This window comes from Microcebus murinus, chromosome 8 (genome assembly GCF_040939455.1).
Source record: "Microcebus murinus isolate Inina chromosome 8, M.murinus_Inina_mat1.0, whole genome shotgun sequence".
Lineage (NCBI taxonomy): Eukaryota > Metazoa > Chordata > Mammalia > Primates > Cheirogaleidae > Microcebus > Microcebus murinus.
This window is the reverse complement of record NC_134111.1, coordinates 6,357,809-6,377,397: the sequence shown is the minus strand read 5'-3', so window position 1 is coordinate 6,377,397 and position 19,589 is coordinate 6,357,809. Positions and strand designations below refer to the sequence as shown.

The following is a 19,589-nucleotide window of genomic DNA, read 5'->3' as shown; positions in this document are numbered from 1 at the left end:
AAAAGCCACATTAAAAACAAATAAAGAATGGCAAAAAGTTATTGCCAAAATTCATATTACAGTGAATGAACTAAATACAAATTGGTAAGAAAACTGATAGAAAAAAAAGCAAGAAATAATGGAAGACGGTTCTCAGAAAAGGAAATGAAAATGAAAATATTTTCAATTAATATTTTCAATATTAATTCAATAATAAATATTCCAAATATTTTCAATTATATTAAATTATATTCATTAAATTAAACTAAATTCATAAAATTAAAATTCATATTAAAAGAAATGCATATTAAAATTACTCAGAAATACATTTTTTTTAACCTATCAGACAGGCAAAATTGAAAGCAAGACCATATTTTGTTGGCAAGGCTGTAGTAAAAGGCCCCCTTGTGAATCACTAGCAGAAGTTTAAATAGGTGAGCCTCTATCAGGGGCTATTTGGCATGGTGTGTCAAAACTGCAAACATGACAACCTTTGACTACCAATTCCTCACCTAAGAATGCATGGTACAGGTATGGTGTACCCATGCAAGATGCCATCTATATACAGAGTATTTCAACAGTTCTAAATAGCTAAGTTAGAAAAATCTAAATTGTATCAATAGGAAACTCATTAAATAAAATATGTATATCAGGCCATGGAATACTCTGCAGCTGTAAAAAGGATGGGGAAACTTTTTATGTTTTGATAAAGGAAGATTTCCAGGATAGATTAAGTAAAAATGGAAAATTTAAGAGAAATGTGTATTGCATTTTACCATTAGGATAAAAATTAAATGAGGAGAAATAAAGAAGTATCTTTCCTAGATTGCAAATGCCTAATTTTTTTTCTGGAAGCACAAGCAAGACCTTAACAATAGTGTTTACCTGTGGGTAACAGAAGATGACCAGGTGGAGGGAGGGAGGGAGGGAGGATTTGTTAGTGCATCCAAAAAGTTAAATAAAAATATAATCAATTTGACCTTACCATAATTAAGTTCATAGTTTGAAGCAGGAATCTTAATGGAGAAACATATTAAAACATTTTATTTTAATCAGTATTATTATTGGCTCTATTAGAGAATAGCAAGCAGGAAAATAAGTGAGGAAAAGGGCATGATTGATTCCTCTTTCCATTATTTCTTTCTTGTCATGTATATGGTGACTTGAATTTTCAAATATTTAATCTTTTGGACTTATTAATAAATCATTGTTCATTTTTTTGCCTTTCTCTTTTTAAGGGAAAAAAGTGAGATGCACATCAATTTCAAAGTGAAAACTCCAATATTAAACTGATCTGACTTATTACTTAGAACCAATAGTCTACAAGGCAGGCTAAGTTTCCTCAAAGATGGAATAAACTGTGCGTCCTTGTGCACACAGCCCTGGGTGATGGGACCAGGTCCCAAGCCCCTCGCACTCTGCACTGAAGCCTCCCGGCCCCGTTCCCCACGGCCCGGCACGTGCTCCTCCTGCTGTACCCATGCTCTCCTTCTGGTCCAGTCTCAGCCTGTGCCCGCTGTGTCAGGAAGCCTCACAGTCCCCACCCTGCATTTCCTCGGTCCCCACACTAAAGGCCATCAGAACACTTTTTATGGATTTATTTGTTGAGCTTCTCCACCTTAAGACCTTCAGAGAGGATAGAATACCCTTAAACTCTGTATCCCTTTACCCATCACCTCTCACAGTGATCAGTTTAGGTAGGTTATATGTAATACCTTGTATGGAAGGAAGGAAAGAAAGAAAGGAGGGGGAGGGAGATATAAAAAAATCCATTAATTCATTCAACAAATGGTTGAGAATTAAAAAGTCATGGAGCAAACAAAGAATAAACCAACAAAATAAAGTCAGCTATTAATTCACCAGCTGTCACTTTCTAATTATAAAAGGTTTGAAGCCCACGCCCCAGCCCTATAGGAAGCAACAAAGAGCAGCGCAGTGAAGGGAACAGTGGCTGGGGCCACAGCGGAGGCGGGAGGTGGCAGCCTGCAGAGGAAGTGGCCGCGCCTGCGCCCAATGTCTCCTGCCGAACAGGCTGCGGCTGCTGTGCTGGGACAGACACGCCCCAGGCGAGGGGGGAGACACATTTAGCTTTATTACTAAGGGACTCAATACATAAAATATTTTAAAAAATTGAAATTTATACATAAGTAATAATTGTTCATTTTGTCAAGATTGAGGCAAGTTCCACAGGGGAAGAGAAAAGCTCTCCTCTTTCTGGTAAAACGGTACACTTAGGGACTTCCACAAATTTAGAAGAGGGGAGATGGGTTGGGGAGCCAGGTAGTTTTAAATGAATAAAGTGTCTCCACCTGAACCGCTCCGTCCTCCCAAGGGAGTCTTCTAAGCTCAGCCTGGGCTGAATCGTCCACACTGCGCCCCATGCCTTGATCAGCAGCAGTGGCCAGAGGACAAGGGAGCAAGCAGACCGGACTCGAATCTGGCTGCACCTGAGCACATGTGCCAGCACTGAGTGCTGTGTGCCACCAGGACACTTTTTATGTGTCCTAACCTCCTTGAGTCTCAGGCTGCGTATTCCCCCTTAGAGGATTAAAGATGGGGGTTATACATTCCTACTTAAGTGCTGTGCATACAGTAGGTACTCAACAGTGGCCACTAGAGTGGATCTTTCCTCACCTTTGCCCACAGACTTGCCTGACTCAAAGAGCCCACTGTCTCCCCAGCACCTGTCCCAGCCTCACCCTCCTGCCAAGCGCAGCTCAGGATCTGCCTTCCCCACCCAAGAGCTGTGCAAACTCAGAGTGTGCGTGATTTCTAACAGCCAAAATCCCTGTTTTCAATCTTAGTCTTGCAGTCATTAGGCCGTAGTTCCTTTTATTATTTAATTGTTCAATCCTGAGAACAGGCTGCTTCATGTTGGAAGGGGGTGTGTGTACCAAGGGAACTAGAATTTGGTCCTGGAGTCTCTGTGCAAAGCCTGCTGTTCTGGCCCAAGCCCAGCACAGATCTTGGCCTGCAGAGACACCCTCCTTCTTTACCTTCAGGATAGAGAGAGCTGGCCTCGCCTGCAGAACATTCTAGTACTCCAGATGCCATCCAGCCTCCCTTCCCTTTTCACAGATGACAGCAAGGCTCGGCTGGGCAGTGGCCCGCCCTCGGCCACCTTGGGCAGCCTCCTGGACGATCAGCACTGGCATTCGGTCCTCATGGAGCGGGTCGGCAAGCAGGTGAACTTCACTGTGGACAAGCACACGCAGCACTTCCGGACCACGGGTGAGGCGGATGCCTTGGACATCGACTATGAGGTGGGTTGACTCTCCCTGCACAGCCCCAGGCTCTTGCTCAAGAGCAGGGAGAAACACAGTGAGCAAAGCAGTTGGAGAAGATGTGGGACAATGAGGTCTCTTACACTGGGACTCATCGTCGCCCCATAGATGCCAGACAGTATACCAAGGGGGCGTCCAGAGAGAGAATCTGAGCAGCGAGGGGGCTGGGGGTACCTGGGGGTAGTGCAAAGAGCCCCAGACATATCAGCTAACTGTGTACATTGGAAAATCAGCAGGTCTCCTTCTCACTTTTATTTTTTTCCTGCTTGTAGTGACATAGCTTCCCTATGTCACTATCTAGTCTCTTGGTTACATGCAGTCATTCCTTTTTTTAAAAATGGCTTTGATCATCTGAGTTAATGGAAGATATAGAAATTATTAACAAGATCTATGGAATATAACACCTGCACTATAGGCACTAGTCTTTAACATCCTTTCTGATGCAGACATTTGACTAATACACACAGAGAGCGATTTCTCCCCTGCTGCGTTGCAGGGAAATGAACCAGTTCTGCAATACAAAGAAAGTTGCACCAAGCCTTGCAAACTGGCAGCCAAGAGTTGGCCATCTCTGCTAGCAGTTCAGTTCAAATTGTGCCCCTACTGTAGACCAGGTTCTGTGCTGGGCAGTAAACACACAAAGATGACTGAGGCAGAGTCCCTCAAAGTTGAAGAAGTTTACAGTCTGAAACCAACCACTACATGACAAGAAGGTGTTGTGAAGCCCTGGGCATGGAGGACTTAGAATATATTTAACAGAAATTTTATATTTGTACAATTATATTCTTACATAATGTATATGTTATAATTATATGTAATTATAATCATATATCTATATGGGGAAAGGGCACTTGGCTCAACCTAGAAAAATAGCAGAAACATTATATGTTTATATAATGTTCATATTATAATTATGTATAATTATAACTATATATTTATACAGAGCAGAGGGCACTTGACTCAACCTGGAAAAATGGCAGAAGACACCTAGCAAGGGATGCTGCTATGTCTTGAAGGAAGAGCAGGGCTAGCGTGATGCAGAATGTCGGAAGGGCACGCCCGGGCACAGTGCATGAAATGCTACACAGTCCCCAGTAGTTATGGCATCTAAACAAACAGGCCCGTGGTGTGCGTTGGCGTCAGCTTGTATCAATTCATGAGGGCCAAATGCTAGATTTTCCAAAGTTTTGTTAGGTGGCTGGGAAACACAGCCATTATTGAAAGTTAAGTTACATAAACTTGCAGTTATATCAAGTACTTTAACAGTTAATAAATTCACTGATTCCTAATTTTGCTTAATGATATCTACATGCTTATCTATGCATCGTCCATCCGCATGTGCTCGGGAGTTGGCAGGCTGGTGGGTCTGTGCAGCGGGCACACTCCAGCCCGGCTGCACGGCACAGCTCTTCCCACCCCGAGTTCAGGGCATGGCTTTGGTAGCTTGGCATCCACCCTAGTGGGAGTATTTACACTACAGAGATTGACAAACACTACAGATCAAGGTTTGATTTATTGTGTTGTGGATTGTCTGGACCAAGGGTCAGCATGCCTGGCTTGAAGCCTGTTTTCTTACAGCTTGTTAAGACTAATTTTTACATTTTTTACATTTTTAAAGCTTGTAAAAGAAATCAAGACATAAAAAAGAAATAGTTGACAGGGACTGTATGTGACTACAGATAAACGAGGCTCAGCAAAAAAATCAACAAAAGCATTCTGTAAGAATCAACCAGTTATATGGAATTTACAGTAAAAATTATTGTATATTTTATTATTATTCATAAATTGTATTCTACACATTGTTTATATCAGTAAAATAATCCTGTGTCCATATACACGCACGCATACACGCACCTGTGTCTGGGTGTGTGTGTCCGTGCCGCGGCCTGCACAACCCGTTAGGAGACAGTTTCGATCACTCTCGGCACAGATACGTAGTAGAACCCTGGAAGTGGAAATGAATAATTGAAAAATCAGGAGCTGACTCTTTTTTTTTACTATCACTGGCATGAAAGTAAGAAAGATCCTTTGATCTTAACCTTAGTTTAGTATACTGTGGATAAAATATGCCATTCATTAACTCCAAAAAAGGATTTGTCACTCTTACTCAGAATACAAGATAACAGGTACATGTTTTTGAGTTGTCAGAAACTGGGAATCTGAATATCAGTCGCTCTCCTTTGTCAGCTTTTTAAATTGATTGACAATTAAAGAACACACACAATATTAGAATTATCTTAAAGTACGTAAAGAGAAATCATTTATGAACTTGAAGACAACAACAAGAAAAACCCACAAAATCATCTTTAAGTCTCGTCATTGGACCTACATACTTTGCTTCTGATGTCCTAGCAGATGGGTCTAAAATTCACACTGTTGCCAGTTTTAACATCTATGTGCAAGCCTAGATCTGCCTGTCTGTGGTCTCTTGTGTATGGAATCCATGTGAGATCACAGCTGAGTGGCATAGTAGAGAAGGTGGTCAGCATTCAGGGAAACAAAATCTAATGATGTCACTCAATTTACAAGGTTGGAACTGATTTTGTCAGGGCAAACATGAATGTCTTGGTGCTTTTGAACAAATGCTTTATAAGAAAGAAACACTTTGAAATGTTCTGCTGAAGCAGCCTGTGCTTCAGGGAATTCAAGTATTTTCCAGATTGTGCAGACAGCTCGATCCAATGATCATAAAAGAAGACAGATTGTAACAACAGTGTTAGACCTTGGCTGCACTGGAAGACAAGAGTTATGTGTCAAGAGAGGTCCCCAGCCTTTGAAGATTCACCCCAAAGGCTGTGTGGAGAGGAGACAGCCCTGGGGCAGGGGGCTCGTGTTCTAATCACCACCTTAACACTAACTACTTGCATAAGCCGGGGAAATGAAAGCTCCTTATGTCCGGAACCCAGAAGCAAAACTGCACTCCTGTTGGAAGGAACAGAGCTGAACAAGATACCCACCTCTGAGGTCTGTTTTACTCCAGTGTTGTTTATCGATCAGAGTCTAGGTTGCTGATCTGCTTTCTGCCATGGGCCCAGTGAGCACATATGAGACGTGCACACCACCACCCAAAAGGATGACTGAGTTCACGTCCTTGTGTTCCGGTGAACCATTGTCTGAGGGTGTGCTGCTCTCACATGCACTGCTGGACCCCATGGAATTTTATATCAGGCTCATTATATCACGCGAATCTACGAATCTACGTTCCTTTTCAAATTACCATGATGTGGAAACGTTTGGCAAGAAAAGGTGGTAGCTTTCATTCCTCATCTTAGACTACCCTAAGGGTATTAATCAAATGACATGATGACATTCTATGAGACAACTAGCATGAGATCTGCTACACTATAAAGTATGTAGGTAGCAGCTTCCCTTCCAGCCCAGAAGGCAAACACAGACAAGGGCTCACAGAATCTGCTGTCAAAAAAATAAGAAGCAGAAAGAATGTAGATTCTTTACTTCTCATTGGAATGTCTTCCCAGTTCACATCACTTAACCTATCTGACTTCTCCAAATGCTGTGAGAAAGACTGTAACAGCTCACTTTACTCCCAGCCTGGAGCAGCAGTGCTTTAGAAGAGAGAGAGTTTTAGGACCTCAGTCCTTCTCTGACATCGTTGTAATCCAAGAAGTCTTTTCTCATTAAGAGTGCTCAGTGACCCTGTTTAACATAGCATTTTATAAGCACCTAAACTGATAAAAGTTTTTAAAATATCTGAGTTATAGATTATCATTTCATAGATACTGGAAAGATACTTCAAAATATATTTTAATAAAAATTCTTAGAGAGTCAGGAGTTCGAAAAATTCTTAGAGAAAAAAAACAAACTAATCTGAGAAAGTACATTAAACTAAAATCCCCAAACATTTAAAAATGCGTATGTAATCACCTATCTTCAAAAATAGTTTTTATGGAAGCTTTTTAAAAATTGAGATAATATTTTTATAATTTAATAATACTGGAAGGTCTTCGAGGTGTGGCATTAATTCCAGAAAACTGGGAAAAAAATATGAATGATTTTGTTAGTATAAAATATTTTATAGACCACATGACCTTCCACACAATATATATATATATATATAATGACATCAACGTCCAACAAATAACTTGAAAAAAGTAATATAAAAGTCATAATTTTATTAATAAATAAAAAGTTCCTATAAATAGGTTAAAAACCCACATAATCCAATAGAAAAATAGGTAAAGAATGTGAATATATAAAAAATACAAATGGTTCTCATATATATGAAAGTCTGTTTAACTTCACTAATAATAAAAGAATGCCAATTGATGCTACAGAATTTTTAACTTAGAGTGTTAAGACCAACACTCTATAATAAATCATACTGGCATGGATATAAAGGAACCAGAACTACTTCATACAGTGTTGATGGCACTGTAATTAATACAATTAATTACAATGAATACAATTAATTAATACAATTAATACAATATCAAAGAAAAGATAATACCATTCTAATGTGGAAACAAATACTCTTCAACTTAATAATTCTGCTTCTAGCAATTTATGTGACCATTATTAGTAAATGCATGCAAAGGAGGATATGCTAAGAATGATAAAAAACTTAGAAATTACACCTAAATGCATCAAAAGGGGTTGGCTAAAAATTACGGAAAGCCCCGTCCGTGCGGGAGCAGCTCTGCCTCGTTGCCCAGCGCCTCGCCTGTGTCCGGAGAGGCCTCGAAGCCCGAGGCTCGCACCACAGCTGACCTGAGAGCCTTGGCGGCCCCCACGCCCCAGAACTTGAGAGGGTGGACGCCTGGGAGGAGCTGCTGTGAGGCCCTGTCCCTCTCGCCTCCCCGCCCCCGGGGGCCGCCATGTTTCTCCTCACCTCCCACATTCTAATGAGGCCTGGGGCGTCTGCCCTCTCCTCTCAGAATAGAGCACGGCGTATAAGACGGTTTAGCTGCATTCTAGATTCGGGTCCTCATCGAGGGGGATCCTGCAGCTCATGTTGCGGTCATCTGACCACTTTCGTTTAGGGCTTGTCTTTTCTGGCGTGTGGGATGGGACCACGGGATGGGACCAGTCAAAAACTGTCTGAATCTAAAAACTGACTTCTTTGTCTTTGCCAGTTGATGAGCCAGGCCTTGGCCTCTTGCTTACCTTGTGTCCAGGTGCTTCACAAATTCACACAAAAGCGCAGCGCACTCACCGCAAAGAATGAGGCCATCCTATGTGTCCTGATACAGAACTGTCTCCAATATAAATGTTAAATGAAAAATCAATATGTAGGGCAGTGTAAACAGTTTCTGTGTTTAAAAAACAGAAAGGAACATATCAACTTGAAATCACATATAGGCAAAGAAATTTCTGGAAGTATACTAAAGTACTAGGTGAGACAGGATCTAAGAGATGGGGATAAAAGAGGAAGGAAGATTTACCTTTTACTTTTACTTTCTCTTTAAGCTTTTTGAATGTTGTACTGAATGCAAAAACATATTTGAAGAAGAAACCCAGGCATTAGAAAGAATGTATGATTTAAAAGGCAGTTCTTATACTTGCTACTAAAATAACATACTCTAATTTATTTTTATGCATAGTATTTTAACACTTAATACATTATAATATATAATTAAATTTACCTATTTTTTAAATTATTTACTCATGATTCCCACCCTAGCCCTAGAATTTAAGTTCATCATAAAGGTTGAGATTTTCTTCTTTACTTTAATTTATTTCTATAGAATTATATTTGGTACATAAAACACACTCCATAAACATTTATTGAGTAAGTGAATGAATTTTCTTTCTGTTAATTATAAATGATATCAATCCATGCCCTTGAGTTAGATGAATGAATTTTCTATGAGTTATAAACAAAATCAATCCACACCCTACTTTTATTCCTTTAAGAAGTCCCTGGCAATTTCTCCATGCTCAGAGGCCACCCCTTGCTGCTGCTCTTACTTTTGGATGGCACTTCCTGGTGGACACCTCTCTTATAATTCAGTCATGATTAAAGGACTGGCCAGACATAATAAAACTATTTATTTGGTGTTCAAGATGACTACAGATCATTAAAGAAACTGTTTTCCAGATTATGTGATGGTATAATTGTTATTGATCCTTTTTTATTTGGAAATTCAGTTGCAAGTTTAAAGTAGAAGGCCTACATAGAGAAAAATAAACTAGAAAAAAAAAAGGAAAATGAGTAGATGTAAAAAGAAAGTGAGACAAAAAAAATATTGAAGGAAAAAAAGAGTTTCTATTATGTATGGTATTTTTGTGATTTTGTGTTTAACCCCCAAAACAGCCCTGTGAAGGAGATTGTCAACTCTTATGTCACAAATATAAAAGAAAGATTAAGGCATGCCCTAATGCTATTCCCCAATAGCCACCAAGTAACAGAAACAGTATTTGAGCCCTGGACTGTGTGGTCATCCCACCCGAGATCCACCCAGTGACAGGGTCTTCTTTCTGGGGGAGGGAGAATCAACCCCAGAGACACAAGCACAGATCTCCGGCTTACCCAGGGCTCTGCGCGCCTGCAAGGCTTCAAATCATGTTACTTACTTGGTGCCATCGTTACTTCTAATTTTAAATTTAAAATTAAAATTTTGCTAATTTTATATATTTTCAAGTTTTATTTTAGTGAAATGGTACACAAAGACTCCTCGTGTGTGTATTACAAGTAAATTCATTGTTTCAAATATGATGGCGGGACTATCTCAATACTAGTAGTATATAAAAAAATTCATTGTTTTTATTAACTTGAACTAAAAGAGCAAATGATGCCATATCTTCTTGTTTTCTCTTAGAGGGATGAGAGTAGGTTTTAATTAGCCTGCCATTTCTAATGGAAGTGGCTAATAAGACATTTAGAGACTGGCTAAATTTGGGCTGAATTACTATACTAATTACTGTTACTAAATTACTATAATTGTCAATAAAATGATATGAAGTTAGCCAGGCCCGACTTGTATATTTGTAGGGCCTGAGGCAAGAGAACAAACAGAGAAGCACATACCAGGGATCTAAATATTTAAAGAGTTACAAATCAACCTAAGCAACTACTGAATAAAATATGCTCTCCTCCCCTCCCGTGATGGATAGACCTTCACAAACACAGCCCACATGTCCAAGCTCTGTCCATGCTGCAAACGGCTGCCCTTCACCACCCCTCAGACGGGGAAAGAAGACAGTGCAGACCTCAGTGCAGTTTCAGAGCTGCTGAGGCAGGAAACTCTGGAGTGCTGTGTGGCAAGATCATGATCTACAAGGGTGGTGGCAACTTCACAAGTTGTCCCCCTTGTCTCACAAGCACCTTCCTTTGCGAGACAGGATGTACTGGAGGACGGCCACCATGGGTCCATGTCAGAAGCCCCTCTGGCCTCAGGGTAGGGGGGTACTGAAGTTAGGATTTCCATTGAACTTTCTGCTTCAGTACTGAAATGTGCTTGATTTAACTTAAAGAGCCTCAGATAAAAATAGCGTAAATGCATTCAAATAAAAAATTATAAAATATATATTAGATCATTTGGGTTATGGCAGGACCTAATGCCTGTGAGTCTGTGAAAAAAAAAAAAAAACATATGTAGAGAAAAGAACCACAGGCCTAGCAGTCAATCAGATTGGGACCAAGAACAATAATGACAACAACACTTGTATAAACAATGTCCTAAATACAAGGTTTCTTCAAAAAGTTCATAGCAGTTGCATATTATGAAAAAACTGTGCATGAATTTCAAAATATTTTTGCACCAAAATGAACTCATGTCAGAAAAGAATCTATGTTGAGGCATTAAGAAGTAAAGAGCACCTATCAGAGTGAGATGCTAAAACTGAAATAAGAATAAACATCAAATTTATGGTGAAGCTTGGGTGGAAAGCCAATGAAATCACTAATTCTTTACAAAAAGTTTATGGAGACAATTTCCAGAGAAATCAGCAGTTTACAAATGGATAACTCATTTTAAGGGAGTTAAGGGACCAGACAATGTTGACTAGACACATCAATTTGTGAGGACAACATTGATCTTGCTCATGCCTTTTGAAGGGGACCTACGACTAACAGCACACATGATAGCCAGCACCACAGACAACTCAGTTGGTTCAGCACATACAATTCTGACTGAAAATTAAAGTTCAGCACACTCTTCCAATCAGTGGATACCAAAACCATTACAGCCAGATCAGCTGCAGCCAGGAGCAGAGCTTTCAGTGGAAATTTTACACAAGTTGAGATCAAGATCCTGAAGCATTTCATCAGAGAATTGTAACGGGATGAGACGAGGCTTCACCAGTACAATCCTGATGACAAGGCACGACCAAAGCCATGGCTACCATGCGGTGGGCGTGGTCCAGCCACAGCCAAAGTGGCGCAGTCGAGAGCAGAGGTCACGGCAACAGTTTGGGGGGATACCAAAGGCACTTTGCTTGTTGACTTTCTAGAGGGCCAAAGAACAATAACATTTGCTTATAATGAGAGTATTTTAAGAAAGTTAGTCAAAACTTTGGAGGAAAAATATCTAAGAAAGCTTCATCTAGAGAGTCCTTCTCCACTACGACAATGTTCCTGCTCCCTCCTCTCACCAAACAGGCAATTTTGTGAGAGTTTTGATGGGAAATCATTAGCCATCTACCTTACAGTTCTAATTTGGCTCCTTTTGACTTCTTTTTGTTTTCTGATCTTAAAAAAATCTATAAAGGGCACCCACTTTTCTTCAGTTAATACTGTAAAAAAAAAAATAGTATTGACGTGGTTAAATTCCCAGGACCCTCAGTTCTTTAAGGGTGGACTAACTGGCTGACATCAGTGCTTACAGTAATAGAGCTTATGCTAAGAAATAAAGTTTATATCTTTCATTTCTATCTTTTAATTCTTTTTTTCCACAAACTTTCTGAAGTCCCCTGGTGTACCTCCAGTGCAAACCCTGATAGTAAGTAGATTGAGAACATAGGGTAGCTCCGTCAAAAAAATAAGAACAGCTGAGTTATACTGTTGAGAAAATACTGATGGCTTCTACTGCTGCCACTGCCCACCACCTCTCCTTTTCTTCTCCTCGGGGCTGCAGCAGGTCATCAGATAGCACGGGGCAGTTTGCTTGCTTTGCCTGAGACAGTGGGGCAGACTGCGCCAAGTTGCCCAGGACTGAGGGCTCTGAGGGTGCAAAACTTATTTTTAAAATGGGAATGTTTCAGTCTGACCGGGACAGGTTGTCACCCTACCCTGCGGCTTGATTCATTGAGAAGGTTCCGCAATAGAATGAGAAGCAGAGGGAGGCAGGGTGCGCAGCAGGCGAGAGACGGGGCTCTGGGCGGAAGGACTTGCAATTCCAGCCCCTCTGGGGCTGCGAGGCCTCGGGCAAGCTGCTGACCCACTGTGTGCCATCTTCTCTTTATCTTCCAGTGGCAAAATTAAATAATTAATAGTATCCAAGTCAAAGTTTAGAGAAAAACTAGTGAAAGTAAGTTCTCATCGTGGTGCTCAATACATAAAAATAATGTGACTAAAACAAAGCCCCATCCAAGAGAGAGTGCTGAAGGTCACACTAGAGGGCCCAAACCATGTGGAGTGTAAGGGACAGCAGTCAGGCTTGGGTCAGCAGCCAAAGCCAGACTATCTGGGGAGGGGTGGGGACCTGGGGGGCAGGAAGCCAGGCATGAACCAGGCGAGGGAGCGCAGGTGCTCAGTGAACAGGGAGAACTCTGTAAGCCAGTGCTGCCTTTTATTCAATGCAGGGCTGTGACTGGGAAAGATAACCTCATTGTCTTCCTCCAGCAAAAAAGAAATAGGATGATTATTATGTAGAAATAAGGGTATGCTGGAAAATTGTGAAAGAATAGATTATAGAAGCGATAAAGAAAAGGTAATTTTTGGTTAAGATGTAACCGATTGCCTCCTCTCAATATGTGACTCCAAAGTGGGGGCAGAAACAAGGTATCATGAGCACTATGAACATAGGAAGGGTATAGGGGCCAGAAGTTCCAAAGATGTGACAGATTGAGTCATTGATCCAGCCACACTCAGTAGAACGGAAGTTTTATAAAAATGTGAGCCTGGGCAAGATTTGGATTGCCATCAACACATGTGGCCTGTATACTGTTTTTCTTTCTTTGTTTTTCAATCATTTGCATTCAGGCTAATATTTAAAAATCAGGAGATTTCACCAGAAAAATTGAGAATTCTTAGCCTCATTTCTTTTTCTTTTTTTAAATTTCAGAGTATTATGGGATACCAATATTTTGGTTACATAAATTGCCTTTGCACCCACTGAAAAGCATGCCCATCCCCCAGACATCACACACTGCCTCCATTAGGTGTGGATTTACCCATCCCCTCCTCCCCGTACCTCCTGCCCCACACCCAATGAATGTTACTACTATATGTGCACATTAGTGTTGCTCAATTTGTACCAATTTAATGGTAAGTACATGTGGTGCTTGGTTTTCCCTTCTTGTGATACTTCACTCAGAATAGGCTCCAGCTCCATCCAGGATAATACAATAGGGAACCAAAAGAAAGATGGTGGCCTCATTTCTAATAGTAGAAATTACTGTCCCAAAGGCCCGTGGTGGGCTTTTCCTCCTGAAGGGCTATGAACTTTTTTTATAGCTCAACAAACACCCAGCAGTGCAAGTCTAAAGGTTCAGAAAGAAAATGGCAGTTTGGATCCTTTTTCATACCCCTTCTGTTACAAAGTGGACTGTCAGAGCAAAGTGAGATAAATATTTACAAATGAGAACTTCAAAAGTATCAGAAATTCAAGTCAGATAGAATGTGGAATCTTCAGAAAAGGAAGATTCCCACTTTAAACAGGGTCAGAGAAACAGCCAATAGGGAGGAATGAACTCATTGCTGTGGAAGTCACATCAAAGATTGAGAAAGAGACAAGCAAATACCAGACAGAAAAAGAAAAATAAGATCAAAGGAAAAGAGAGTGGCAGATTCTGGGACCTCATGCATTTAACATCAAAGCAAGCTTTCTCAGGGGATTCGCCCAGTTGGAGCCCACCTGTGGCAGCAGCTAATACAGCAGGCTACCAAAGAGACCCTGTTGTCCAAGATGATGAGACCATGAGTGACACTTTGCAATCCAATACCTGCTTTTGTTGGCCCCTAAGATCAATGAAGGGCACACCATGCAATTTGCCAAGACCAAGCAAACAAGAAAAGTAGGAAAAGAAAGAGGCTGAATTGTCGAAAAGGGTAATAAGACAAAAGCAGATTTGGAAGAAATGCTAGCCATCATTTTTTATATATATCCAATTCAACAAATATCTGTTGACTCTATTATGTTTCAATCATACCTCTTGGAATTACATATTCAAAACTGAGCAATATATTATCTGTGCCTTTGAGAAACTTTTTCTCAGGGACATATTCTGAAACATTCAACATATGTTTGCTCAGCACCTGTTGTGTACCAGGCACCTTGACATGCTTCAACCAGGCGAATGAAGAGGACAAGGGATCCTGTCCTCGTGGTGCCTCCGTTCTAACAGGAGAGACAAACTATAAGCAAGAAACATGATAAGCGAGTCAATGGTGTGGCAAAAAGATGACATACTCTATGGGCAGGAGCACAAAAACAGATCAGGGTGATGGGTCTGGGAGTTCAGGGATAGAGGGAAGACGTCGCAACTCTAGGCACGTTGGCCAGGGCAGGCAGCACTGAGATGGTGGCCTTTGAGCAGAAGCTTGAAGGAGACAGTGGCTTGCCTTGCTGCTGTCCCGAGAGCGCTGCTCACAGCACTGGGCTCCCTCACCTGCAACAGGGATACAGCGTTTTTCGGGCTTCTGTCACCTGTCACCAGAGGCCACAATAAGCCTCCTGGATCTAACCTCTGCCCCCAAGTGCAATAAGTGACGTATTCCTAAAGGTGATTATTATTTTTCTACTAAAAATCCTTCAGTAACTCTCTATTCAGCCCAGCATTCAAAGATCTTGTCACATGACTCCAACTTATTGTGTTCATTTTATTTATAACTTAAAGCTCCATGGTTTCTTTTTCTTTTGGTCACTTGTATGGGTATCATCAGCTACTTTTTATTTTCCGGCCTGGGGTGGGGATCCTTTCTATCACCTTCCGTAGTTTTCTTCATATATGTTTCTGTAATTGCTATATTCCTAAATGCATTCCTCAAAATGCTACTGTACTTTAAACTCCAATTGCACACTTGCTTTCCACAGTTATTTCCAATCCCTCCTCCTCCTTTGCTTGCATAGCACAATCTGTCTCTGTACTGTTCTTACCATACTTTGCCGCCAATCAATCTGTTGGAGGACAGGTTTGTCATTAGTGTCTGGCCTACGTTTCTAGAGAGAAGAGACAGTGTGTGATTTATCCTTAATTCCACCACAGAGCCAGGAATCACGGCTTACAGAAAGTAAGACCTCAACAGTTACTCAGTGAACTGAAATCGTGCCAAAAAATCAGAATTAATGTTTGCAAGTGTTTCTGACAGTTGATAATAGAATAATAAGAATAAAAGAGTTTTTGATTAATTTTAATTGAAAGTTACTGGTGGGATAAGACAAATTTTGTTTGGAAGGCCTATGGAAACTTAATCAGTGAGTGAGCTCATAATCTAGTGGAAGCTGGTTTCCACTCTTGTCTTCCATATACCGAAGGCCACTTCATACAGGCTGTGTCCCCTGAACTATAATACCTATTCAGTATCATCAATGTCTGATTCATAATGAAATATGCCAGAGTCTAAGTAGAAGCATCTATTCATAGCATTAACATCCTCAACAATGAAATTAGTAAAAGAAAATTAAACATTTAAAAAAACACAAAGGTTTAATTTGGGGACAAAGAGGTATCTTATAAATATGTACAGAAGGAAAGCATGAGTAGAAAAATTAGTACCTTCAAAAGTAAAAATTAAGGTAAAAAAATAAAGGCTGTTGTAAAATAATCATTTTGATCTCTAATTAAGAACACTTAAACCTATGATATGTGTGTAGTACATGAAATATCAATAAACGCAAAGATAAAAAGCTATTCATTTTAAACTATGTAGATATCGGTTCATGCTGCCCTGGTGCGAGCACCTGTGTGGTGGTTTCAGGATGTCAAGGCCTTGAAGCCAGGCTGAGGAAAGTGGCTGTCGGTTAACCAGAGAAGTTGCCAGACCAATGGACTAATGGCCAGAGTTCAAGGAGAAAAGCCGACGTTGGAAATTGGGGACAGGGCCAATCAGAGGCCAGCTGAACCAAGCAGGAGAATAGCTTGAGCATGATCAGTATTCAGTTTTTGCAAAGAATAGCTACTGTGATTTGGCAGGTGGGTTCCTGCACAGCAGTGCCCCTCGCACGGATGCACAGATACACAGTATAGAGCAAGATTTTAATTTTTATTATCAATGTTTTGATAAATTAGATAAAAATATGTATGCAAATGATCCAAAAATATGATTATTAAAGGAATTAAGAGGGGTATACCAAGTATAATCCACATGTATTTATGAAATATTTAGAAAAAACAATAGTTAAGAAAAACATCAATATATGAAGCAAATTTCGCCAGTCTAACTTATCTGATAATGGACTAAAATCTATAATTCTACAGTGCAATTATAACCTCTAATTCTCAATACTTGAAAAATCTAAAAATCTAAAGTAGGTTTAAAATTCACGGTCACATTCAAATGTGCATAAATACAGTTTTGCTTCTTCTCCCTAACTGGATTCAGCATGCTCATTAGCCTCTGCTTCTCCTGATGGTGGAAAAATCTAACTTTGATGATGAATAATAGTTAGTTAATGCTGACTTAAAAGAGAGTAAATTATTGTGTAATTATTGAGTTACATTATCATATCCTCTTTCTACTTCTTTCTTTTTCCCCGGGCAGGTCACTAGCTGGGTGGTTTGCACGTTGTCCTGCACTGGGGGGGGGGGGGGGCATGTTATTCTTACCAAGTCTTACCAAGTTTAGGCGCATGAAAATCAAGAGTCAGCTTCTGCTGCTGTTGTCTGTGATGCCTGCAGTGGCCTAAGGCTGTAAAGAGTAGTCACTCGGACTCTCCCGGATGTCCAAATCCAGCTACCAGCCCTTAGCACATGTCCTGAGAGCCTTGGCCCATCCATCCCCCCATTCTGTTTTCACAGGCCTGGGGACCCTTGGCAGCGTCCCTCACTCTGTGCTGGACTGACCAGGTCATGTGAAGCAGCCCTTAGGCTCTTCTACGGCCACTCTCTTCGCCACTGCTAATCTGTCTCACCTCTGGCTGTTTGGCTCTGGGGCAATGCAGACTTTGAGACCACTCTAACAGGCCTGCAGCCATCACAGCTGTGGGAATCTGAGCAGAAGTACCTTTCTGTGTTTTCCAAGATCTATCCTGTGACGTCTGTCTACATTCGCCCAACCCGCATCCAGTTTCAATTCCCCTGAGAGAACCAGAGAGCAGGCCCCACACCTCTAACTGTATACTTAGCTCCATTCGATTCTCCAAAACTCTCCATCCAGACCATGAGGAGGGTACCTCCCCTAGGTGCAGCAGGAAATTGCAATTTTGCTAGGTGCAGTATCCTCCATGCTATTTGACTCCTAACAAAGCCCTCTATTCTGACTCTTTCAAGCACTATTTTTTGCTATTTAAAAAGACAGTGGTTTTTTTTCTCTTTTTTTTCTAGATATTTTCCTGCAACCATTATTTTCCTAAATCATAACCGAGGGAAGTAGAACAATAAAAATTTTTATAGAAATTGAAAAGGTGGCCAACATGAAAATAAAAAAAATCATTAAATATTTAAAACTATAAAAATAAATAAGTAAAAGTAATAAAATTCAATTGTATTCATAATTTTTCCATTAAAAATTTGATTTATGCAAAAGATTTGCAAGTCAAAAATGTATCCTTTTTTAAAAATGTAAATGACTCAAATTGAAAATTTTTGTCTACTGTAATAAATCAACAAAGAAGATGAAATAATTTATCAAAGAAATATTTTTATAAAATATTTGTGGAATTCAGTTCATTAGTAATTTCAAACTTTTCAGATTATTTTATAAGATTTATGAATCATTCTTATAGTAACAGATAAAACTCTCTTAGTTTTCCTCAAAGTCTAGACTTGATCTAAATACTTGACAAAAGAAAACTAGAGCTCAAACTCATTTATTTCTTAAAATATGAATGCATATATCTCAAGGCAAATGAAACACATGAGTGGTCAAGAAGAGAGAATCTGTTAACTTATGATGTGGTAATACAATTCAAACCATCAGTATATTAAACAAAATATCCTGTATTCTGTCAAATGGAGTTTTGAAAAACTGATTGATGAAACCAGTTTTTCATTCCTATTTCAAATAAATAAATAGATAAGGTATGAAATGAAAGTAGAAGATTACCTTCTTAATGTGGAGTCAGAATCAGCATTATGCATACTTAAGAAATAGAAATTTGGGGTTTGTTTTTTGTTGGTGGTGTTGTTATTACAAGGCTCTATACATTATTACTGTTTAATATTGCTTTAAAAGCTTTGGCTAGATCTTAGGAAGTTTTGACCAAAACAACAAAATAAAGGAGGAAAACAGTACAAAAGTTTATTTAAAAAATAATAAAATGTTTTTTATATATCATGTGATTACAATCATATCTTGGAGACATTGTGGGTTCAATTCCCTACTACCACAACAAATCAAGTACCATAATAAAGCAAGTCACAGAAATTTGTTTGGTTTCCCAGGGCACATAAAATTTATAGATACATTATGCTATTAAATGTGCAATAACGGTATTATCTAAAAATCCACATACTTCAATTTAAAAATGCTTTATTGATTAGAATGCTGATATAGCACATGCTGTTAGAAAAATGGCACTGATAGACTGGCTCAAGGTAGGGTTGCCACAAATTTTCAATTTGTAGAAAATGCAATATCTGCTAAGCACAGTAAAGCAAAGCACAATATAAAGAGTTATGCCCATATATCCTTTACAAATTAAAAGAAATTAGCTAAAAAGTATATGACTCAACATAAAAGTATATACAAGTATTTGGTTAGAGAAAATAAACCAGTACCAATAGGATGGGTATATCATTTATGTGATAAAATGTTTCATAAATTAATTTATATACAATGGAATTTTTAAAAGCATGAAATGCATAGGAATTAATTTAATGACAAGTATGTGCACTAGGGAAAGAAAATAATAGTTTAGGGGACTTATCAGAAATATTTTGAAAATAGAATGTGACATTGGATTCTTGAAGAGGAAAATGAAATATTTCAAAATGTATCCATTCTTCTCCCAATAAATGTATTAAAGGAAATAACAAATTTTCCACCAAAATTACAAGCTATTTTAAATAAAATTATTCTGGAATTAAATTTTAAATATAATAGAT

The 19,589-nt window shown here is 39.5% G+C and overlaps 1 protein-coding gene across 1 annotated transcript in view; it reads left to right on the top strand.

The window, feature by feature from the left end:
* The window catches only part of CNTNAP5 (contactin associated protein family member 5), a 772,432-nt gene that overhangs the window by 366,567 nt on the left and 386,276 nt on the right, over positions 1–19,589 (top strand). The window contains exon 6 of the mRNA XM_012755965.3: positions 3,058–3,242. Within this exon, the coding sequence (XP_012611419.2) occupies positions 3,058–3,242 (185 nt within the window). The remainder of the gene's footprint in view (positions 1–3,057; positions 3,243–19,589) is intronic.